Source organism: Zasmidium cellare, assembly GCF_010093935.1.
Source record: "Zasmidium cellare ATCC 36951 unplaced genomic scaffold M409scaffold_17, whole genome shotgun sequence".
Lineage (NCBI taxonomy): Eukaryota > Fungi > Ascomycota > Dothideomycetes > Mycosphaerellales > Mycosphaerellaceae > Zasmidium > Zasmidium cellare.
Window position 1 is genome coordinate 383,829 of NW_022986961.1, and position 22,451 is coordinate 406,279.

A 22,451-nucleotide genomic window follows, 5' to 3' on the forward strand; every position below is an offset into this window, starting at 1 on the left:
CCAATGGAGGGGAGTTGGTGATGGGAATGCGCATTTATTTCCGTTTGGTTGGGGACATGGATTGGCTCATCAGCGGAGGGAGTGGTGGAATGGATTGAAATGCTGTTGCTAGAAGTGAGGGTGAGGAGATACTGGATCAGGCTGGTATTGCTTCAGTGTCGATGGAGCGACGTTGGTGAAGAGAGGTGAATGTATGCCTGGCGGACTCGACACCGTATTCGGGACGCGCATGCCGTTTCCAAAATGCGCAACTTCCTCTTCTACAAGTATGGGGCGAGGACATGGAGACGTGGAGCCGGCTACCAAGACGACGGACAATTTCTGGGGCCATCCCACGACCATTTGATTGATTTGATTGGCGGAGACAATTCTTCCGCCGCAACTCCAGTGATCGACTAGCTGAAAGTTAGTGAGAACGATTTAGCCGTCCACCCGATGCACGCGAGCTACGACGACATGCTTCTGATGCACTTACGCTCGCAGGATGAATTTCCGTGACAGACCCCAACTGACGCCGACTGGTGCGCATCTCAACAGAAGCGAGCATCTCGAACACTTCAAGTCCTCAGTCTTCCCTTATCCAAACCCACTCACCACTGCCGATATCCATGTCGACAATCTTCTCTCGGGACACTTAAAACACACGCCTGCTACAGACTGACTGGTCTCGTCAATCTGTTCCACCGTTGTGGTAACAGTACGGACTGCACACAGCATGTGTATGTGGCATCGCTCTGCCGCACAGCAAGTCCGACCATCCCATAGCACCCAGTAAGTGGCCCTGCATCCCCTCAATCTTCGTGAGACGCACCCAAAGACATTGTGCCTAACTATGGACGACAGCCTTGGCCACGGAGCGCACGACATCTCAATCCGGTGACCTGCAGTCGCGAGGAACGGAACATATACTCTCTTGAATGGCAGCCAGAGCCGTCTCTGCTGCCATGATCAAACCCAATGGAGTGATGAAGATTGAGGAGATCATCCACAACGAGCCTCCGCGACTGCTCATCGTATACGACAAGGGCCAAGAAGAGATTACCAGGGTCGTCGCGGACGTCCTGGGCCATACGTACTCGGTCGCCGGGTCGTGGGATATTGCTAAGGGATGGTTGGACGAGGTGGTGGTCGGTTTGCAGAACGATTTGATTACGGAGCCGGAGTCTTTGCGCAAACTGGACAGGACTATTATTACGACCCACTGCATTGATTCGCAGGATTTACGCGACGAACACTTGACTTCTTTTTGCGATTATGAATACCTTTATACACACCGCACACCTATTCGGCGCGACCTCGCGCGGTATTTGAGCTTTATACTGGGTCAGATCAAACCACATGAAGATCTGAAGAGGAAGCAGCGGACTACTCTGCTGTCGACGACTTTTCCTGACATTCGAGGCGCATTGCCTAATCTCGACATTCTATCGGTTGGCGCAGATTCGGTGGAGCTTCGAGTCGACTTGCTCAGGGATCCGGCCACAGATGGAGAGTTCAGCTCCGTCCCTGGGTTGAAGTATGTTGGCGAGCAAGTGATGCTCTTGCGTCAGAGGACTGAGCTGCCGATCATCTTTACGACGAGATGTACCCGGGAGAATGGACGCTTTCCCATGGACGACCCGGCGCTGTTCTATCAGTACTTGCGCAAGGCCATACAATGGGGTTGTGAATACATTGATGTTGAGCTCTGGCTACCCGAACCAATTCGACGCCAGCTTGCAACCGAGAAGGGGAACAGCAAGATCATATCTGCCTGGCACGACTTTTCGGGTCAGTTCAAATGGACATCGCCCGATGCGCATCGACTCTATAAGGAGGGCGCAGTGTACGGCGACATTGTCAAGATGATCGCTCTGGTTAACAACATGGAGGACAACTACGAACTGGAGTATTTCCGCTCTACCCTTCAAAGCACTCCTTCGAACCCTCCTTTCTCAGGACTCAACATGGGCACTGTTGGCCAGCTGTCAAGGACGCTGAATAAGGTCTTCACGCCAATAACACATCCGCTTCTGCCCCTGATTGCGGCTCCTGGACAATTGAGTGCAGCAGAGATCAACTCCATGCTTCACTTTATGGGACAGATGCCACGGCTGGACATGTACGCCATCGGCCATGTCAGATCGAATGGACTGGGAACATTCTTTGAGAAGTGTCTCAACGAATTGAGTCAACCTCACCAGCTTACTACGGTTGATACGCTGCCTCATGGATCGATCGAGCCGTTCCTGCACCGCCAGCAATTCGGTGGTGCTTATATCAATCCACCCCTTCCAGTCGAGACTGCCCCTTATTTACCAACGCTCACTGAAGCCGCATCGGCCATCGGTCAAGTCGACACTATTGCGGTCCGCTCGACGAATAGCGGCAAGGCGTTGGTCGCCGACAATGTCACCTGGAAAGGAGTGCGTGCAACACTGACAAGAGACTTTGTTCCCTCGGCATACGCTGGCAGGACTGCTCTGGTGCTCGGCAACTCTGAGCCACAGGCCGCCGCGGCGATCTACGCACTGGCAAGTCTTGACATCGGCTCAGTCTATACCATTGGATTCGGCGTCAGGTCTCATTTGGGTGTCGATACCCAACAACTGCAAGGCCTCGACGACTTGAAACGACTGGAACATCCATTCGTAATCATCTCAGCATTACCTGCTGAGAAGTCACACCTCGTGTCTCCAATTCTGAAGCACTACAGCAACGCACAAGGCAAGCCCACGAATCGCTCGGGCAAGATCTTTGTCGACTTGTCGAATGGCATCAAAGGCAAAGGAGACTCGGTATCTGTCGCCTCGTCTCTCGGCTGGGCATCAAACGGCATCGCTGATGTAAACGCATGGACAATCGTCGAGACGCTGAGGTTGTTGATTGGAGAGAACGTGCCTTGGGACTTTGTCAGGCTGGTCGGAGGGAGAAACTTATACACATGATGACGAGGAGGTTCGATGGGAAAATCTACAATCTTTATTTAGAGAATGGGCGTAAACTTCACGGTCTTTACTGGGTAATGATATGTTGCTGCTTCTGCTGCTGCTGCTGAATTTGGAACATGATACGAGACCATTGCTTTGAGTTGCTGTCGATGTCGCCGACATGACTCCGTGTGATGAATGTCACAGCTATGTTTATCGCGGCAGATGTGGCACTGGAACGAACCAGCGAGGGCGACTGGAGGGAAAGAGGAGTGTTTAGGTTTGTGTGGTCTCGTATTTAAGAACGAGGCTATCGATGATGGTTCCAGCTAGAAGTGGGATAGAAGGGAGGAGTGCATGAAGATGAACAGCAGTCGAGCACGAGATCACCCGTTTTCCAAGTGTCCTCGTCATCAGCCGAGAAATTTTCCAAGACCTTGTTAATCTGGTAGTGGTATTGATGTGCCTTTCTGGATGCAACTGTACCACGTCGCATCGACCGCTGCGTCGGGACGTGGCCATGCTGTTTGGTCCAACGTGACGAGCAGAAAGGCATGATCCTTCGGGCTCCATGTGGGAAATCTACCAGAGTTTGCAGATTAGCCTGATTCTGTGCGACTTCTCAGCCGTCTCGGACCGTGGGCTCAGATTGGGCCCTATAGATGCCGTTCCGTTGTGGGATGGTCGTGTGGGATCAGCAAAGCCACAGTCGCCATGGCGGCGAACGCTCCCACAATCTCGTGGCCCACACGAGGAAAACGAAAGCCACGACCTCTTGACGACATGCGTTTCTCAGAAACTCGCTTCGCCCGGCGGCTCTCCCCCGCGAAAAGGACATCGTTCCAGAAGGAGATCGTGTAAGACGTCGCTTGCATGACCAGCAGGGCTGTCCATACGCCCGACCAGTAGCCATCCTGGGCGTGCCGTCCACGTCAATATGGCCTGCATCGAGGGCCGAACCACACAACCAGCAACCCCTCCGGAGGAGGTGGAGGTGGCCACTCGCAAGCATGTGCCTCGCAGCACGGTCGTATGCCCATCCTCGAAGGAACCAGACAGACAGACACAGCTCGGCGGCTGACTTTTGGCACAAGCGGTACCGTCCAGCGCTGGCGCAAATGGATCATCGGCGCCATTGGGCACGTTCGTCTGCCCAGGCCGTGTGTCGTGCAGTTTAGCCTGCGCTCGCTACGACTTGGTGCGAGAGACGGCTCCCTGCAATCCCCGCTCGCTCGCTCTGTTCGCCCTGACCTCGTGCTCGTGACAGTTCTGGCAGCTAGACAGAAGGAGGGAGGGTCAATCAATGTATGGCGCGCCGGCTCCACAGTACCTGCGACATCATTGAACACACACGCACAGCTCCCTACCTTACTTCCACCACGTTTCTGGACTGCTTCTCCGTTTTTGTGATCCTTCTGCTTTCGACGTTTTGACAGCGAAAGTCGTTTATCTTTGACGTTGACGAGGTATGCGGTGACATTGGGTGTCATGGCCGCCATTATGGAGAGCGAAAACACGATCATGGCTATGTCGAGGCCGCAAGTCGGCATAGACCGCCTGCAGGGCAGGAAGCCGGCTGCGGAGCAGAAGGAGGCCATGAATTGCAAGTCGTGCAGGAAACGAAAGGTGAGACCTTGTCGGGAGAAGTGGAAGGTCGCGTGCTAATCGTTCATCAGATCAAATGCAACAGGCTCAAATCGAGTTGTGAGGCTTGTCAGGTATTCAACTGTGCTTGTGTATATGGTGAGCAGTACGACTCAATGCCACGAACGTTGACTGATGTCTTTCCGAAGACGCGATACCGAAGAAGCGTGGCCCGAAAACAGATGTTCTGGAAGCGCTCCTGAAGCGTGTCAATGGACTGGAGAAGCGATTGAAAGACGAGCAAAAGTCATCTTCCCCCGAGGGTGGAGAATCATCTAGTCCGACGCAGGAGGCGAAGGAAGTAAACAAAGATTCTACCGACAAGACACCTATTCGACCATCACCACCACGAGTCGAGACGGAGATGCACGAGCTCCAGCAAGTCAAATCGAATCCGATCCCAATCGAGCCAGCGCCACCAGCACAAGCACACGAACCTCTCGCATTCACCGATGCGCTCCTGGACACGTACTTTGCGCGCGTGCACAACAAGCCTTACTACATACTCGACGAGACCGCAACGAGACAGAGGTTGCGAGATGGTCGATTGCCACGCTTCCTGGTCAACGCCATCCACGCAGTCTCACTTCGATATGTTCCTCACCTCTGTGGTGGACATCACGGCGCCATTCGATCCAGTCAAGACTATGTAATGCGATCTAGGGCAGAGATCGATGTCGATGAACCCAGCATTGACAACTTACAAGCACTGCTTCTTCTGGCGATGGCAAACTTCCAGAATGGAAAAGGAAAGAGGTGTTACATGGTCCTAACGCATGCGGTCAGCATGTCCTTCGCTCTCAATCTACACCGCGAACTCCCAAGTGAACTTCGAATATCGACATCCGAGCGCGAGGGCCGACGGAAACTGTTCTGGACCTGCTACCTGATGGATCGTTTCACAGTCAGCGGTTCGAAGAGACCATCTCTCATTTCAGATGAATCAATACACCTGCGACTCCCAGGATGGCAGCCGCCCGGCTCACAGGTCTGGGTGGACGGGAATTTCTTCCCCAATGGATCCAGCTTGACATATGCCTCAGGAGCGGCAAACCCAGGACAAGGGAGTAACAGCATGCTGGTCGAGATTGTCAGAGTGCTTGGTGTAACGAATCGCTACCTAGCCGCTGGTGGCGTCAAAGGCGATTCGCACTTCCCCTGGCACGCTCAATCTACGCTGTCAAGGATCCGATCGGATCTCGATTACTGGGCCGCTGCTACACAAGACGTCTTTACTTCGATCGACACCCTGTTCGGATCGCATGACAGCTCGACTCTTGTTTTGAGTAAGCTGATCTACCATCTGATCCATTGCCTCATCTACAGGCCATTCTTGCCGGTCGATCTCGCGGAGTTGTCTGGGACTGGACAGAATCAGTCATGGCAGATTGAGGCCACGAATTTGTGCTTCTTGCACGCAAATGCTATTGCTGAGCTCGTTGAGATTGGCAAGAACACGGCATTGCTGGACTGGCCATCGTTTGTCGGATACTGCATCTGCACAGCTGGCACGATCCATGTCCATGGCGCTCACTACATGTCATACCGAGAAGGCGACGCCTTCTGCCACAGTTCCGAGTTCCTCACTCGAGGAATGGCGCAATTGTTCGAGCTCCGTTTGATTTGGACTGGCGTACAGCATCAGCGCGATACTTTGCAGACGGTCTGTGCAAGCCATGGTCAGCTCGTGAAATCTCTCGCTTCGAACCCCATGCGGTTCTCGCCCGTCTTCCAGATGGAGGACTTCTTCGATCGGTATCCAGGCTCGTACATCGATGGAGCCAACGTCACATTCTCTGACATCGTCGTGGATGCCTCGTATGAGAATGTTTCCGCCTTTGACGGCTTCTCCCACCAGACGGACGTGTGGCCTGCCCAGTTCTTGCCTGATGTGTATGCGCCCACTGTGCCTTCTCAGCCCAGCCATTTCCCTGGAGCTGTTCGAAAGTCCAAAAAGCGCCGGTCGACAACGTCCTCGCTACCATACCCGACCCCAAAGCCTGACCCTTCCTCCCTGGTGCAAGCCACGATCGAAGAAGAGCCATCTTCAGAAGGCATGCCGCCCGTGATGCAAGCCAACGAGGACCAGCAAGTGCCAGGCCCATCAAATCAGGAACAAGATCCCAACCCCATGCTCTTCCAAGGCACCTTCACGCCCAACTTCGCCTTCAGCCCCGTTCAATCTTCACTGAACTTGAAGTCCCTACCGAATGGACACTACGATGTAGCACTGAACGCGGCAGCATATGACCAGAGTACACCCAGCGGCGTCAGCGCGAGCACTGAAAATGGCCACGTCGAGGCGGAGAACGACCCTTTCTTGAGCTTGCTGGAACAGTTGGCTGAGAATGACACTTCTGGTCTGGGGACACATGAGAACTTTGACTTCTTTATGGGGCAGCAGAATTGAAGAGATGGACATTGATATTACGGCATTTCAATTATCTCCCCCGTTCGGGCTGCTTCCAGCGCAGACCTTAATCTCGCAGAGCTGAGCGGACGTCGAGAATGCCGTCGTTCAGATCACGAGAGCGCAATTCAGCTGCAAGACAAGCTGCTGCGAAAGAAGATTTGGCAGCGCCATCTTACATTCGATGTACCCTTTGGGGCCCAAAAAGCACTCGAAAGCCCGTGCCTGCTCATTCCCATTCATAGCATGAGCATCATTAGATACCCTTGATCTTTCGGCAGAACAATCAATCACAGAATCCCCGGAATGATCGCCTTCCGATTCCCAACCCTCTCCTTCCCAAACTTCTCCAGGTACCATCGCTTGCCAGTCAATGCCCGCGGCAACATCGTCGCGATCTCGTTGATCAAGAAGCTCCTCGCGGGCACACAGTTGATCCCACCGACCAGCCAAAACGCCGCCCACTCGCACCACTCGCATAGATAATGCGGGTAGAGAACATAATGGAAAAGCCCATTCTTCGGCATCATGTAAAGTTTGTCGACGCCCTCCACGGGCTTCCCGTCCTTCTCCGCCTGAGCCTGCTGGCGCCTCGCCGCCGACCTTCGAATCTCGCGCAAATCGTCGTCGTGGAAGATATTCCCCATCAGACTCCACCCCCACAGCACCATCCCAATCTCAATCTCATACAACCGCCCCGCCCAATCGTGCACCGTCGTCGGCCCATAACCGCCCAGCCAACCCCCCAAGCTCAGCCCATTCGTCACCTGCCACGCGAACGCGCACACGAACACCAGTGGATGGATCGGGGACATTGACGGGTTCAAATACAAGGGCGACAGGATCGCGCGGTAGATGTAGTGGATCGTGTACATGCCCGCCATCGTCCAGTTCGCCCAGGGTAGGCCCGGGAGGCCTTCGCGTTCCGGAATGGTGAACATGCAGTAGAGGACTGTGAGGAATCCGGGGGATTCCATCAGTAGCCAGGCCCATTTTCCGGGCAGGTTGTATTTGGAGGCGATGGAGGTTTTGCCTTGTGGGTAGAAGTCTGTGAGCCATTGGATTGCGGTGAACTAGATACTGTGTTAGTTTTTGAGGCTTTGAAGGCGTTGTTTGGTGGGACGTACGATTGGGAAGAATTGCCAGGCGTATGCGATTGTTTCCCAGGTCTCTCGAGAGGGCGGGATGAGGCCCGGGACGAGTTGTAGGCTTGGCATTGTCGTCTCGTCTCGCTGAAAGTGCCTTTGGAAAAAACGTCCACCCAGCGTGTGTACTAGAGACGAACAGATACTCGCCAGGAAAAGAAGAAGAAGACGTGGTGATCTGTTTACTTCCCTGCCGGCGCGCCCAATCGAATCGTGACGCCATGATGTCGCGGATCCACCCGGCGCTTGAAACCAAAACCAAAGCTTAAATAGGCTTCAGAGCTTCGTCCAGGTTCAGTAGCAGGTCTTCTGACTTGTCGGCAGTCTCTTCCCTGTCAGGGGATGAAACTCTTCGGTGTTGATGACAACTTGCAGGAACGGCGTCAATCTTCGCTGCAATAGCAGATGATTTGTTGTTATGGCGCCGAGGATCACCGAGTTCGATGAGGCGGGCAATGTTACTGCTACGTATGTGCAGAGTGAGGGAGGATCTCAGGGGCGGGTGGATGTGATTGTAAGGTGACTTGATGCAGGTACTAGCGATGAGATGATGTTGATGATAGAATGCATAGCCACCATCAGATTCGAAATCGCTCTGGCAAAAAGGCCTTGATGTTTTTCTACCTGTTGGGTATCCTCATAGCGTTACACACGACTACCTAGAGTGAGCTAAGGCCTACAGAGGCATTCAAGATCTTGGACTGATGCTCGTCAAGGTACCAAATCTACGACTCCCTCCAAGCCTTCTCAAGCAGCATCGCCAGCCTCCTCTCCTCCCGCGCCGTCCTCTCCAGCGTCGGCGTAGGAGATGCAGACGCCTCACCCACCGCAGCCCTGCTGCTCTCCATCTTCCAAGAATCCATCGGCCGTCTCGCCACAATCCTCTTCGCCCACCGCTTGGGCATGTCCTTCGAGCCAGAATGCAAGATGTACCGACTCCTCGCAGACATCCTCAACGACACTGGCTTCATCCTGGACATGATCTCGCCGGTATTTCCCAAGCCGATCCGCGTTGTGATTCTCAGCTTCAGCAGCGTGTTGAGGTCGCTTTGTGGCGTTGCTGCAGGGAGTGCGAAGGCGAGTCTGAGTGCTCATTTTGCGAAGTGGGGGAATCTTGGGGAGTTGAATGCGAAGGATTCCAGTCAGGAGACGGTGATTTCTTTGCTGGGGATGTGGGCTGGGAGTTTGGTTGTTTCGTGGATTACCTCCCAGACGGCGACTTGGACGGCGCTGATTTTGTTGCTTTCGATTCATCTGGAGACGAACAGGAGAGCTGTGCGTGCTGTTAGCATGCGTACGCTGAATCGACAGCGGGCGACGCTTGTGTACCATCACCTGAAAAGAGGAAACGTCCCGACGCCGGAGGAAGTGTCGAAGCAAGAGCGCATTTTTGAGCGCGATGGCGTGCTAAGACGCAGCGACGATGGTATCGTTGGATTTTGCGTCGTTGGTGCATCCATGTCTCGCCTCCTGAGGGCGATTTCTGAGCAGCATGCGACGACCAAGTCGAACAAGCTGGAGGGAGATGCACTCGCGAAAGTGATGTCCATTTTCGAGACACAACCGTACATCCTGTGGTGTGATAAGCGTTCTCAGCAACAAAGGCCGAGCCTGTTCGTGGTTTTGAAGAAAGGAGCGACCCCGAAGGACATGCTGAAAGCTTGGTGGCAGGCCCTTGCGCTGGCTTGCGACGACCGTGTGGAATCCAACGATCTTGACACCACGTTGAAGGAGGCGGAACGAACAAGCAACGTAGTCAATGAGCTGTTGAAGACCTACGAGGAGCGTCTAGAGGAAGCTGGATGGGATCTGACTTCAAGTGCGCTCGAAGTCGTCGCTGGTAGTCGAGTAGCTATAGAGGCCTGAATGATATGGACTAGAGCTTTTGATCAGCCACGTTGGTTCCAAAAACTTATAGCGATACAGGCTTGCGTAGTGATACAGATAGGTGCGCATCTCCATTCCTCTTCGTGAACGTTTAGTTGGCAGCAAGAGTCTTCTTGATGGCCTCGATCTGCTCAAGTACAGCACCTCGGCTGGTGCCACCCTTCGCAGAGCGCATCTCGACACTCTTTTGGTAGTCAAAGACGCCAAGCACATCCTTCTCGAATCTGTTGTCAACGCCTTGGAGCTGCTCGAACGTCAACGTATCCATGGGTTTGCCCTCGTTCTCAGCGAGCGCGACAACTCGGCCAGAAATGTGGTGGGTCTCTCTGAAGGGTACGCCCTTGCGAACTAGATAGTCTGCGAGATCGGTGGCCAGCATGTCCGGAGAAAGCGACTTCAGCATATTCTCAGGCAGGATGTTCAGAGTTGAGAGGACGCCGGTGGCGATCTGCACGCTGTCGCCGACGGTCTTGATGTGGTCGAGGAGAGGCTCGACGGATTCCTGCAGATCCTTGTTGTATGTCGATGGGATGCCCTTGATGCTCATCATGAGACCTGTCATGTGTCCAAAAGCACGTCCAGACTTGCCTCGGATGAGTTCGAGGGAGTCGGGGTTCTTCTTCTGCGGCATGAGAGATGAGCCTGTCGAGTAGGTATCGGCGAGCTTGACGAACGAGAACTCCCCCGTAGAGTATATGATGAGATCTTCTGCCCAGCGGGAAAGATGTGTCATGAGCATGGTGCCCCATTGCATCGTCTCGACGACAAAGTCACGATCGCCAACGCCTGCCATCGAGTTCATGATGAGGCCATCGAAGCCAAGTTCCTTCGCGATGGCTTCTCGGTCGATATTAAAAGGGTTACCAGCAAGAGCACCGCAACCCAGTGGTGACTTGTTGATGCGAGCACGCACTTCTCGCAGTCTCTCCAGATCTGACGCAAAGAACGAGCCGTAGAGCAGCATCCAATGACTCCATCGGATCGGCTGAGCTCGTTGCAGATGCGTATAGCCAGGCATGACATGCTCAATCTCCTTCTCAGCACGAGCAGCGATTACTTTCAGAAAGGCAATGAGATAGCTCTCCAGCTGCTCCAATTGATCCCGCAGCCACAATCGCATGTCAGTTGCAACTTGATCATTGCGGCTTCGTCCAGTGTGCAGCTTGCCAGCAATCTCCTTGCCGATGATCTCACCCAGTCGCCTCTCGTTGGCGGTATGGATGTCCTCGTCGATGCCTGGTTTGATGTCGAAGACGCCGTCTTGCCATTCTTTCAAGACCTGTTTGAAGCCTCGTTCGATCTCGGCGAATTCTCGCTCAGTCAGGAGACCAGTTTTCGTGTTGGCTCTGGCGTAGGAAATGCTGCCACGAATGTCTTGGGAGTAGAAGACGCGGTCGAAGTAGATCGATTCGTTGTATTGCACCATGATCGGATCCGTTCCGCCCGTGAATCTTCCTCCCCATCTGTTGATAAGTTAGTATTGGAAGAAGTGACAATGGAATGTGGAACACAGACAGCTTTCCCGCTGCGGGAGCATCATTGTTTGAAGACATTGTATATGTCAATTGCTTCCAAGTAATGAAGTGAAGGTCTCACAATGTTCAGTCTCATTGCTTCACAGTCATCCGAACTTTTTTCCGTCTCCCTGACGACGCCTTATCGCTGCGCTATCGGCACGTGACATCTTCGCTTACCCCGGACTCCACCCGTTCGTTCACCTTTTGGCCCCAGACTTCACTGACCTTCGACACTACTGTCCCGCACCACAACACCCTCCGGGCAGTATGGCCAGCAAGAACCTCTACTACCGCCGGCTGGTGGCGGACTCAGGCGCCAAAGCTTGCTGGGTGTGCTACAGGCCCAGCTCTACGGTTTTGATCTCAGAGGACCAGAACGATTGGTTCTACGTATGCCCAGGACACTTGAATGACACCAAGTTTGCTATACCAAAGGATGGAGAGGATCTCGCTAAGAAAAAGCGCGATGAGGAGATTGAGAAGGAAATCGAAGCAGTGAAGAAAGAGTTCGAGGAGAAGATGCGTAAGAAGCTCGACCGAAGAAAGCGGAAGGAGTATGAAAAAGATGGAGGCAAGCCAAAGGAGAAAGGAAAGGATGAAACCGAGGATGCGAAGGACGAGGAAGAGAAAGCAGAGAAGCTCAAGGAGTTGGAGAAAAAGAAAGAACCAGAGAAGGCTAAGGTTGAGGGCAACCGCATATTCGAGCTGCACAAGCACTTCTTCACGATGCGGATACAAAAGAAACGCGACGCGGAGCAGACGAAGAGGACTCGAGACCGACTGCGCAATCCAACCTCTTTTCCGAGCGTGCCATCAGGAGAACCTTGAATGAAGTCTTTTGACATGTATATCCACGATGCCCGAAAGCTCCCCCGTCCATGGCGAAAATTACCTCATGAAGAGCTTGCACCATGTCGCAGAGCTTGCTTGATGTTGTTCATCCACAGAAGCTCCTATGCAACTAGTGAACAGCGAGAAAGTATCTTGCCGATGCACAGGAGGCACCCAGCTCCTGGTCAGGCCTGACCAGCTAGCTTCTCCCAACGACGCGGTTGATAGACCTTCCGGAATCTGTTCGTCCTGCGTCGCAGCATGCAGAGAGCTGTCTAGACGACACTGGTCGTGATGATCACTGCCGTCCGGTCACGCTCCGAGACTCACCAGCCACAGCACGTGGAGCTACTGCACCTTCAGCTCCGCTAAACCTGTACCACCATCGTGCACTGGTGTTGAGAGCTGCCTGACCACGGCGAAAGCGCTGTCGCGCCGGTGAGCTGCCTTTCTAGTAGGTGGTCAGCGCGAAGAAGGCGAGCGTCATGCAGTCAGCACGCTCCCTGTTTCCCGAGGCAAGGCCGTTGGTTCCCGCTGCAAGCTGGACCGTCATACAGTTGCAGCATCGATTTCGCGAAACTGATCATCACATTTTGCCTACTTGGACCACTTAGGCGAATGCATTTTCTGGTAACGAAACTTGGTCAGCCTCACAAAACTTGCATTGTATACGAAGCTAGGCATGGCACAACGAAGCACGAGGCCACCACGCTCAGGCGTACCATGACTGGGCACAGCGCATGTGCATCACGGCAGGTTTCTTCAAACCGTCCAAGCTTGATCGAGACCACACGAGGAGAAACACATGCATAGTGAATGCTGGTCAAGCGGTTCAAAGAACGAGCGCTGAAAACCTCGGAGACTGCGCCGTTGCATGCTTAGGTGTTGGCGTGTACGCTGCGTGGGATGGGAATCCACAGCACGGGATGAATGACATTACTCTTCTGGCTGTTCTCCAGCGGAACCAAGAGCCATGTGCTAGAACCCTTACTGGGATACAGCAGCACGTCTCTGCCTTGTCCAATGGCTTTCAATCGAGAATGGGCTCTTTGTATGCTATCACCATCATGATTCTTCAAACAAAGAGTCTTGAACAATGCATTGTGTGGTGTCCTCGGACTGGCATATATCTAGTCTTTCCCCCAATTATTTACCTTCCCCTTCTCACACTTCGAAAACATTCGGATCTGGCATTCGAATCACCGCACACCTTCCACACAAAGTCACACAGCCTTTCCTACAAACCGACAACCGCCGCCAAGATGACAGACAGCAACACGCAAACCACCCTCCAAGACCTGCCAGGCGAGATCTTGAATCAGGTAGCAGGCCATCTCAGCGCAACATCCTTCTCTGCACTACGTCTCACCTCGAAATCTATCGAGGCCAACACGTATCAGAACTTCATCGACAGGAACTTCAAGCATCTGAGCCTTGAACTCGATGTGCCAAACATGCAGTACGTCCTGAGTAAGCTTCGGTCTTCGAACGTCGCTTCCCAGGTGCAGACGATCACCTTCAAGCCCACGTCCGCTGAGGGCCTCACTCAGAACCCTTCTTCCTCTATTGGTCAACAAGTGCACAAGGCTAATGAGATTCACGCGCTGCTGAAGGAGATTCTTGGCCTGTTGCTTTCGCTCATGAAGGTGGAGATCTGTGGATCAACAACCCTCGCTCAGGCCCTTCGTGTCCTTGAAGTGATCACTGTCCCAGGTCTGACTTCCATCTCTATCTGGAGCAGTCGCACCCCAGCCAACTCATTCCACAATGTCCTCATCCGCCACAAGGAGTCACTCAGGTCGATGACCCTGCATCAAGTTCTCTGCACTAACCCCTCATGGTCTCCAACTCTTGCACTCATCATGAACGAGTTGAACCTGGACACTCTAGCCATGAGCGAGCTGTGGTCGAACGACCCACGTGAGACGGAGGTTGGCTTCCTCTCGTTGGTGGAGCGGCGAAAGAACCGTGCCATGAGAGACCCAGTCATGAGGAAGTTCTAGCATTTCGCAATCAGCCTGATGTCTACTCGCATGATGGGCAAGACTGCTGTCAAGCAAGGCCTCGAATACATCCTGCCCCGCCTGACGCTGTACAGCAAGTCAATGTTCCCATAGGAAACCGTGAATTCTGCTTCGGTCATAGTGTAGGGCCAGACATAGGTGTACGATATAGGTAAGGGGAAACATTTTCATCGTTCCGAGCTCACATAAATTTCTTTCATCTCCAACTTCTCTCATTTCTTTCTGTACACATATCGTCTTTCGATCTCCTGACTCCAGACGACACCATTACCAATGCTGCAGCCAGATGAGGTTGGTCAACGGCAGCTCCACCGAAAGGCAGACGGACGAATAGCAGCCATCGAACTCTTGCTAACCGCTAGGTCCATGTCCCTTTCACTCCACGGCATGTGACATTCCGCGGGCCTAGAAGACGGCGACAAACGTCACATGATGGCGGCGGAAACACGTTCCGGAGCAATCATTTCCTTGAACGAATACGAACAGAAGCTCGCTGCCGCCTTGAAGTCCCCACGTCGTCCTTGCGGAAAGTGCCTTTCACGCCTTGTCGTTATCCGGCGGATCCAGCCCCCGGACGGAAGCTGAAGGTCGACCTCCACGGACAGTCTCCTACTATACGAGGGAAACGAATCGATTGTCTTTGATGATTTCACTGTCCACCTTCTTCACATCCTTCACCACATCACACCGGCACGGCGGCACGGATCCGACCCGACTCAAACACCTGCTCAACCTTCATCATCAACGATCTTCCACCTCCATCCCTTCCATCGATGACCATCCCCCTCCGATCCCCTCGGAGACCATCCACGGCCGCGCCCCCAGCGGACACGCCAGCCAACCCGTGTCCGCCCATCGTTGCGACTCTCGGCGTCACCGGCCGATGAAGAAGCCCTCTTTCCACTAATGCAGCCTTGGTTGGTCATTGACTTCAGTTGCGTGTAATCCGTTTTGGAAGTTTGTTCTTGCCCGATTCAGACGAGCTCGGTCTCGGCGCAGGAATGTAGGGCTGTGGGAGTCAAACCATTGTGGGATCTTGGATTTTCGATAAGGTGGGCTAGGACGGAAGGTGGTTTGGATCCTGGTTGCATGTTTTCCTTGTGATCTGTGTGATGGATGAATGTTTCCGTGCCGATGTCTGCTGGTGATCAGCGCCTCGTCTCGTGTTGTTCATGACTGACCAGCAGCGAAAGCAAGCACCTAGCAACGGCGACCTTCGCAACAAACACACACGCACGCAATCGTCTCCTCAATCAATCGATCAACCTTGCTCAAAAGCTTATGAATTCATGACTGGCGGAATCCCTGCCTGAGCAAGTCACTTCATTCCGTCTCACTCTCACTCAAGCACAACGGTCCGACGGGCCGTTTCACGTTTGACAGTCTGAGTGAGACGGGTGACCCTGAGGCGTCGTTATGCTTGAAGTATGCTATGCGAGGACCGAATATAGGGATATCCTTGTTTCAACGTGGTTGCGCTGATGGACTAGGCTGGTTCAGGGAGTTGGTCGGTAGCTTAAAGTACCTTTCGAGGTGTGAGAGGTGATGTCGAAGAAAGGTCTGCTTTTGGTAAGAGAAGAGAGAAATCGATATGTGATCTGCTGCGCGTGAATAGGCAGTAGTTGCGCTCGAGCATTGGGAAAGCAGAGAGGGGTATACATCGGAACAGCCTCCTTCAACTCAATGACTCTTTCCGGAAACATTGCATCCCCGCCCTCGCACAACCAACCTGGAAGGTTTTCGTTGAGGTCCTACGCAGATACGTCGTACTCGTACACCTCGAAAGTAGTATGTGTACAAACCCCATTTGAACGAGAGGAATAGCCGCCCTGCTACACTCTCGAAGTCCTTCATCCTCCACCCTGACTACTGCGATCCTCGCACCACCAGCATGGGGCTCGACACCCGCAAGGCAAGCCCTACGAGACTCTACAGGCGACAGACGCCACGCTCCCTCGGCGGGGATTCTGGGAAGGAATCAGTCCTGCCGACTTGAATCAGGCACGGAGAGGAAAGCAGGTCGGATCAGAGAGACACGGCCCGATCAATGCAGAAGCAATTCCGAACAGCAGTGGATTGGATGTTAGAACGGCGCACGCCTCGCATCTTCTTCCTACCCAGGCGCGCGCGTGCGGGCAGCGGTGTGGAAGGAACAGAACATGAAGTTCAAAAGGACTCCAAGGGACCTCCTCCTCAATGCCAAGCCGTTGAGTCCTGCTAGCTGGCAAATTGATCGCACGGCATTGTGTGCAGCTGTCTCGCAAGGATATGCAGGGTCCGGCGAACCCGTGTCGGCGTTGCAATGGGGCAGGGGGGAACGATGCGCCTCGTGGCCCAGCTCGTACGAGCCTCCAATATGAAGCTGTGACATGCTCGACCGTAGGATTGCTGGCCTGAGGTTTTGGGGCGTTGTTTTGTCTGTGTCCTGCAAATGCACCGTTTGTGGCTGTCAGCTCGATCCTTCAAAGACAGCCAGAGGGGAAGGACAAGAAAAAGTTGATGAGCAAGCTGTGACGCCCGTGGGCGGATCTACAGCCATATCTCGCTTGCCTGAACGCTATCTGTTTTGGCATCTGACACATGCCAAGCAAGAGCCCGTAAATGTGGTTGTCTGACAGCAGGCGTTTTCGTCTCTTGATGAGGCAACTCGTGGTGCTGCGAGGTGTCAGATTTGCCACGTGAAGTGCTCTTTCACGAGCCAGCTCGCACGCACCACATCTCTCCACCCCTGCCAAACCTTGTGCGCTTACGTACACAGCAACGCCTTTTGATGATGTTCCATCAGCCAATGAATGATGTTCGGGCTGTGCTTGTATTGAAGATGGAAGGAGAGCCATACTTAGGGCTGGCTTACAGTGCTCCCGTCTCATACCCGTTCTTCGCACGGTGATAAGAATGGCACACGGCATGTCAGTCCATTGGGGGATCTGAAGCTCGCCTCATTATTATTAGCTGTAGTCACGCCAAGTCTTCAAGTCACATCCAGCCGCGATCCGCTGACGACCAACTGCTGATCATGACCATACAATTGATCCTTTGCAGTGAGATCTCTCCATGTCCTGCTCGCCTTGTGCATGATTCAAAGTGGGGGATCTGTCGGAAGTTCCGAACTGACTGGTCGGCCTGGAAAGGTTCCAAGGCGCGAGGACGACGATGATGATGATGATAGTCCTTGCCTAGACCGGATCTTCGGATGCACACCGTGAAGCCTAAGTGGGCGGATTGGTGAGAGTTCTCGTCTTTGCTCAACAAGTAGACTTCGTTTATGCAAGCTACTCGAAGTCGGCCAGCAGCCGTAAGGCTGGTCGGGGCGAGAGCGTCGCTCGCAGCAGCTTCTGCATTAGCTGCGGATCGCTGTCTTGCCTGACCCGAGTAATTACCTTTCCATCAAGCCTTCAGATCTGTGTCCACGCCGTGCCGAAACGGTATCGGCGCGGTGAATGGCCTTCATTTTTCCACCCATGATGAGTTAGGATAGGTGCATCATGCAATGCCTCGAGCATGCCGCACAGTCTAGTCCGAAAGAACGCGACCCTGAATCTAGTGAGGGTCGATGCTGAACGCCATTAGATGCATCGCGAGAGCGTACAATGCTTTTCGTCCTCCATTGATGTAAATGCTGTCATGAATTCGTAGCGATGGGCAGCTCCCAGTGCCTCCTTCCTCGTGGAGGTGAAGCTTGCCGATCATCTATGCGATGCAATACAATGCGCGTGCGGTAGATGGCAATGATCGGAACGCTGTGACCCGCAGGCCACCAAGATATGCTCGTTAGCTGGCCTCTTCCAATGCACCACCCGCCAACTGCTGAGGGTCCGACAGCCCTGTGGTGGATACCATCAAAGCTGGCGGTGCCTGTCCTACTTGTGCCGAGCTTGCAGCATGGCTGACACGCTTTTCCGGTAGGGGTTCGTCCTTCATGCATGCGATCTCGAGCATGTTGGTCCACTTCCCACTGGTGCCAGCATGCGAGTGTTTGAGATGCTGCCGGAAATGGTCCGCTCTGAAGAACTTCTTCGCCTGGTTACACTCGCCAAACTTGTGAACATGGTTCAAGTGCTCGGCTCTGACATCCCACTGGGGAGGGTTGGGAAATTCTTCACCGCAATAGCCACAGATGTCGGTCCCGTTTCCAGATAATGATCCATGAAAGGCGGCCTCGACACCTGAGAGCGCGGCACAGCTCCAGGAATTCTTACGTAGATGCAAGGAGTTTTGGTGTCGCTCGGCTTCGTTCTTATTCTTGAATCGGTTCGGACAGTAAGCACAGGTGTACTGCTTCTCAGATTCGTGAAGCCTGCGAGTAGTCAGCATCTGTCGGTCAAGAAGCGAACGCTAGGAACTCCGAGCCAGATGTCCACGCTACATTGCGCCATCAAGTGCTGATGTGAGAAGAAGCGGGATGCAAGAGGCAGAGACCGTTGATGCAGGTTAGATTGCTTACCTCAGCTCCTCTTCAGTGTCAATCTTCTTGGGCTTCTTGGGACAGCATTCGCAAATGTAGACACTCTGCAGCTGGGAGACGCTGCTAGTCCGTGAATGTGAAGCGCTGCCTGTCGGCGTCCTGTGGGCACCTCCCTGCGTGCTTTGAGAGTGCGTGCGCTGGTGGTTCGCCGAAGCAGGGTTAGGATCTAAGTTCTTGGCGCTAGCCATGCGAACATCCGAGTTTGGGTCATAGGCAGGGGACAAGGCACTGGGGGAGAGGCGACCACCGGAGCCGTAGCTGGTCGCGCTGCTGGGGATGCTGGATACGCCGAGGGAAGAGCCCAAGGAATTCTGTCGCGGGCCGAACGATGAGGCTGAAGACAGCGACGAGTGGTTGGGGTGGAAGCGCGAGACGGGGGAGCCTCTGCTGGGCAGCTGCTGGATGGAACGCCTGTGATAGATCTCGCTGTGGCCAGAGGTGCTGCTGACTGATGATCGCTCCTCTCGTGATGCGTCGCGTGGCGGTGAAGACGCGCGCCGCTTGGTACCGGCTCTGGCGTTCAGCTGCAGCTCGACAGACGAGCCGGGGCTGCGGTCGTGGAGGTTGAGATTACTCATGGGGCCGTCTTCCGCCAGGTCGTCGTGCGCAAACATGGCGTGGTCGTAGCTGCCGCGCTGCGAGACGCTGTCGTCGAAGGTCAGACTGGCATTGCGCGTGGGCGGGAGGGCCTGGGAATAGTGCGTGTGGGAGAGCGGGTGTGTGTGCGTGTGCGAGCTGTGAGCATGTCCGCCTGCGCCCGCGCTCGCGCTCTGGCTGAGGTTGCGGCTGTGGTCGGGCGGGGGTCCGTGCTCTGGCCACAAGCGTGAGCCGGTAAATCCTGGAGAAACGGCGCCCGATGAGGGCCAGCGCGAGCTAGCCGGCGAGTCGAGCGAAGTTTGCCGTCCGTGTCGCTCAGGCATCGACAATGGCCGCAGTTGTTGGTGTTGGAGTTGTTGCTGCTGCTGCTGTTGCGCACTGCGCCGCTCCGCCTCCGCGTGTGCGAGCTGCGCCGTTTCCTGAACGCTCGACGATGCGCCGTACGAAATCGACGTCCTTTTCGGCGTCCCAGCTCCGCCATTGGGGCCTCCAATGCGGCTCAGCAGTTGCTTGTCGTAGGTGTTTGACGACTCTTCCAGCGTTCGTTGCTCGAGCTGTTTCTCGCCGTGCAGTCTGTCGTCGGGCGTTAGCATGGCGCATCGTAAAACATCAACAGAGAAAGAAGGAGGTATATCGGTCCTGTGCCGGGTAGAAGAAGTAGCCAAGTTGAGGCCGCAGGATTCCATAGTACCCGGTTTTAGTTCCCTCAAGCGTGAACCCTTTGATTCGTTTATAACACTCCTTAAGGCCCAGCTTTCGGGTTGGCAGTCATGTCTAACCAGGCCGAGTGATCCGGACGACCGGCGGATTGCATCTGTCAGAAGGGACGTCGCTTTTATTGCCTTGCTTTAAAACGACGATCAGTCTGAACGAGAGACGTTGGACAAAGGTGGCACAAAAGCTTGCGACTTCGACATGATGACCCGAGTGATATCCGCGATTCGAGAGCAAGTCCCGTGAAGAGTGGTACAGCCGTTTGGACGCCGCAGTGTTGACTCAGGTTATCCGAGATCGTGCTGGGCTGAAGTGTCCAGGTCGTGCATGTGCTGCTCCAGCTGGGCAGTGTAGAGAATGGTGCAACAACAAAGGGTCCTCTTGTTGCACATGGACTAGATGGAGATTGACGGATGAAAACAACGTACCTGTAATTCGATGGAGGTCGTGACAGACCACAATCGTCCTCGTTGGGGGTCAACATGCCCTCGGACGCCTCGTAGTCTCGAGTAACCGTGACGGTCGAAATGGAGCTCCCCCGTCGTGCATCGTCGAAGGAGTGGTATGGAAGATGGTCCTGCTCTTTCTCCTGCCTCACGCTCCTCATCAACGCTCCACCTAGGAGACTGCTGCCGGGTTTCACAGAGGCGGGCCTCCCGAAGTCCGCGCCATTTGGATCATTGCCCCACTGCCAGCCCGGATCGTGGCCCTGGGAAATCTCTGATATGTAGTTGGGGGGTGGTAAGGGTGGCGGCACGGCGTCCTGTGCTCTCGGGATGGCCATTGGGGCCGCTGAGGCGTGGTGGGCGGCCGAGAAGGGAGGGTAGCGGGGCGGACTGGCGAAGCGGTGGTGTTGAGAGATGGTGATGGACGGATTGCCTGGCATGACGAATAGTTCGCAGGCCTCTCACGCTGCTGCTTCTTGTGGTTGGCGCCGTCATAGGCGGACACGCAAGAGCATTCGAGGGACACGAGCTCCACTCCCGCTCCTGCAAGGCAGAGAGGCGACAAGACGTTCGGGTCAGGCAATATGGCTTCGGTGGAGCGGTCGAAGCGGTTGCCACCACCTGCGCCCAGCGTGGCAAGCCGCGTGCGAGCGCTTATGGCGTCTCCTAGGACCGCAGACGTGCAGGCGCGAGGCAGCGGAGGAGGTGAATCAAACGGGGAAAAGCAGCAGGCAAATCAATGGAGCAATCGGACGGTCGTGCAATCAATCAATGGCAGCGTGGGCTGGGCGACGAGCAGAGTAAGCTGAAGGGCCGGCGCGCGCACAGGTCATGCGAGCAGAGGATGCGGGAGCAGAGCAGCGCAGTAGTATGTAGTGATGGGAGGGTGTGTGTGGGTAGAGCAGTCGTCGAGGCCGAGGCGGTGATTCGCTCATCAGCCCTACCACGCCATGGCCCTGCGCGAGGAGGGGAGGGATCCAGCGGGCGGGCGAGGATGGGTGGACGAGATGGAGGATTGACGGGCGGGCTCAGCGGCAGGCGTGTGTACGGGCGGTATTATCTCGAGCGTCGACGGGATGGGATGCGCGCAGTGGCCGTGTGGAGAGCAGCTGTCCTGGCTGACCTGTGTGCGGCCGGCGATGCACAGCCTCACGCCAACCCACGCCAGAGCAGGCCCTGCAATCTGCAATCCCACTGGAACCTGCGCGAGGAGCATCGCCAGCAGCAACAGCAGCGAGGATGATGAGCAGCCGTGCAGACGATGGGTAGAGAGGGCGCGTGCGTCTGCCCAATCCGCCAGCAGCTCCGGCCCGCAGCGGCACCTTTCGTGGGTAGGCAGGAGGGTGCTATAGTAGGTTTAGAGCGCTGTCCTAGCACTGCTCGATGTAGGGACTGCGCAGGTATAGGCGCGGCATAATTCCCAGCACTCGCACCAACCTGAGTCCTGACTGGAGATGGGCGGACAGGGCCCGTCTCGAGCCATCCACGACTGGCTGGTTGCGCACGCCTCCATCTCACCCATCCAGCTGACCGTGGTGCTACAGCTCATATGTACTCGACGCCGCGGTATAGCGTGCAACAGTCAAACCTGGATAAGAACATAACTTATTCCTGAGTTCATTCTATGTTGCTAACCAGGTTATAGGACTATCCAGTCTAACTAAAGAAACACGTGATATCGCTCTGCTTTCGCATCTCAGCCTTCCTTCTTTTGATTACAGTCTCTTGCTTGTCAAGAATGCTCACAATCTCTGGCTGTCCATCTACCTGCTGCAACTCATATAGCCTTAGATGTTCAAGGGCCTGAAGAGCTGTATCCCCTGAGATCTTAGGTTGAATATCCTCCTCTTCTGAATCCTCTT

At 54.6% G+C, this 22,451-nt stretch overlaps 9 protein-coding genes across 9 annotated transcripts; 5 read left to right on the forward strand and 4 right to left on the reverse strand.

The window, feature by feature from the left end:
• Window positions 1-136: 136 nt before the first annotated feature.
• Window positions 137-610, reverse strand: M409DRAFT_54625 (uncharacterized protein; the record flags this gene model as incomplete). Its single annotated transcript, XM_033812772.1, has 3 exons — window positions 137-395; window positions 476-518; window positions 595-610. The coding sequence occupies 3 exons, from the start codon at window positions 608-610 to the stop codon at window positions 137-139; spliced, it is 318 nt and encodes a 105-aa protein (XP_033667735.1).
• A 334-nt stretch (window positions 611-944) lies between these two features.
• Window positions 945-2,927, forward strand: M409DRAFT_22900 (uncharacterized protein; the record flags this gene model as incomplete). The annotated part of the gene is made up of 1 exon (XM_033806539.1): window positions 945-2,927. The coding sequence occupies one exon, from the start codon at window positions 945-947 to the stop codon at window positions 2,925-2,927; it is 1,983 nt and encodes a 660-aa protein (XP_033667736.1).
• A 1,470-nt stretch (window positions 2,928-4,397) lies between these two features.
• M409DRAFT_22901 (uncharacterized protein) lies at window positions 4,398-6,963 on the forward strand (the record flags this gene model as incomplete). Its single annotated transcript, XM_033806540.1, has 3 exons — window positions 4,398-4,535; window positions 4,586-4,652; window positions 4,703-6,963. The coding sequence occupies 3 exons, from the start codon at window positions 4,398-4,400 to the stop codon at window positions 6,961-6,963; spliced, it is 2,466 nt and encodes an 821-aa protein (XP_033667737.1).
• A 290-nt stretch (window positions 6,964-7,253) lies between these two features.
• Window positions 7,254-8,180, reverse strand: M409DRAFT_22902 (uncharacterized protein; the record flags this gene model as incomplete). The annotated part of the gene is made up of 2 exons (XM_033806541.1): window positions 7,254-8,036; window positions 8,091-8,180. 2 exons carry the CDS (start codon window positions 8,178-8,180, stop codon window positions 7,254-7,256), a joined length of 873 nt encoding a protein of 290 aa, XP_033667738.1.
• Window positions 8,181-8,526: 346 nt separating this feature from the next.
• M409DRAFT_22903 (uncharacterized protein) lies at window positions 8,527-9,974 on the forward strand (the record flags this gene model as incomplete). The annotated part of the gene is made up of 3 exons (XM_033806542.1): window positions 8,527-8,622; window positions 8,681-8,772; window positions 8,825-9,974. 3 exons carry the CDS (start codon window positions 8,527-8,529, stop codon window positions 9,972-9,974), a joined length of 1,338 nt encoding a protein of 445 aa, XP_033667739.1.
• Window positions 9,975-10,086: 112 nt separating this feature from the next.
• On the reverse strand, window positions 10,087-11,548 carry M409DRAFT_66405 (uncharacterized protein; the record flags this gene model as incomplete). Its single annotated transcript, XM_033816924.1, has 2 exons — window positions 10,087-11,458; window positions 11,511-11,548. 2 exons carry the CDS (start codon window positions 11,546-11,548, stop codon window positions 10,087-10,089), a joined length of 1,410 nt encoding a protein of 469 aa, XP_033667740.1.
• Window positions 11,549-11,779: 231 nt separating this feature from the next.
• M409DRAFT_22905 (uncharacterized protein) lies at window positions 11,780-12,340 on the forward strand (the record flags this gene model as incomplete). The annotated part of the gene is made up of 1 exon (XM_033806543.1): window positions 11,780-12,340. One exon carries the CDS (start codon window positions 11,780-11,782, stop codon window positions 12,338-12,340), a length of 561 nt encoding a protein of 186 aa, XP_033667741.1.
• Window positions 12,341-13,605: 1,265 nt separating this feature from the next.
• Window positions 13,606-14,346, forward strand: M409DRAFT_22906 (uncharacterized protein; the record flags this gene model as incomplete). Its single annotated transcript, XM_033806544.1, has 1 exon — window positions 13,606-14,346. One exon carries the CDS (start codon window positions 13,606-13,608, stop codon window positions 14,344-14,346), a length of 741 nt encoding a protein of 246 aa, XP_033667742.1.
• Window positions 14,347-17,743: 3,397 nt separating this feature from the next.
• On the reverse strand, window positions 17,744-21,029 carry M409DRAFT_66408 (uncharacterized protein; the record flags this gene model as incomplete). Its single annotated transcript, XM_033816925.1, has 5 exons — window positions 17,744-17,812; window positions 18,232-18,664; window positions 18,812-19,788; window positions 19,822-20,002; window positions 20,572-21,029. 5 exons carry the CDS (start codon window positions 21,027-21,029, stop codon window positions 17,744-17,746), a joined length of 2,118 nt encoding a protein of 705 aa, XP_033667743.1.
• Window positions 21,030-22,451: the final 1,422 nt, after the last annotated feature.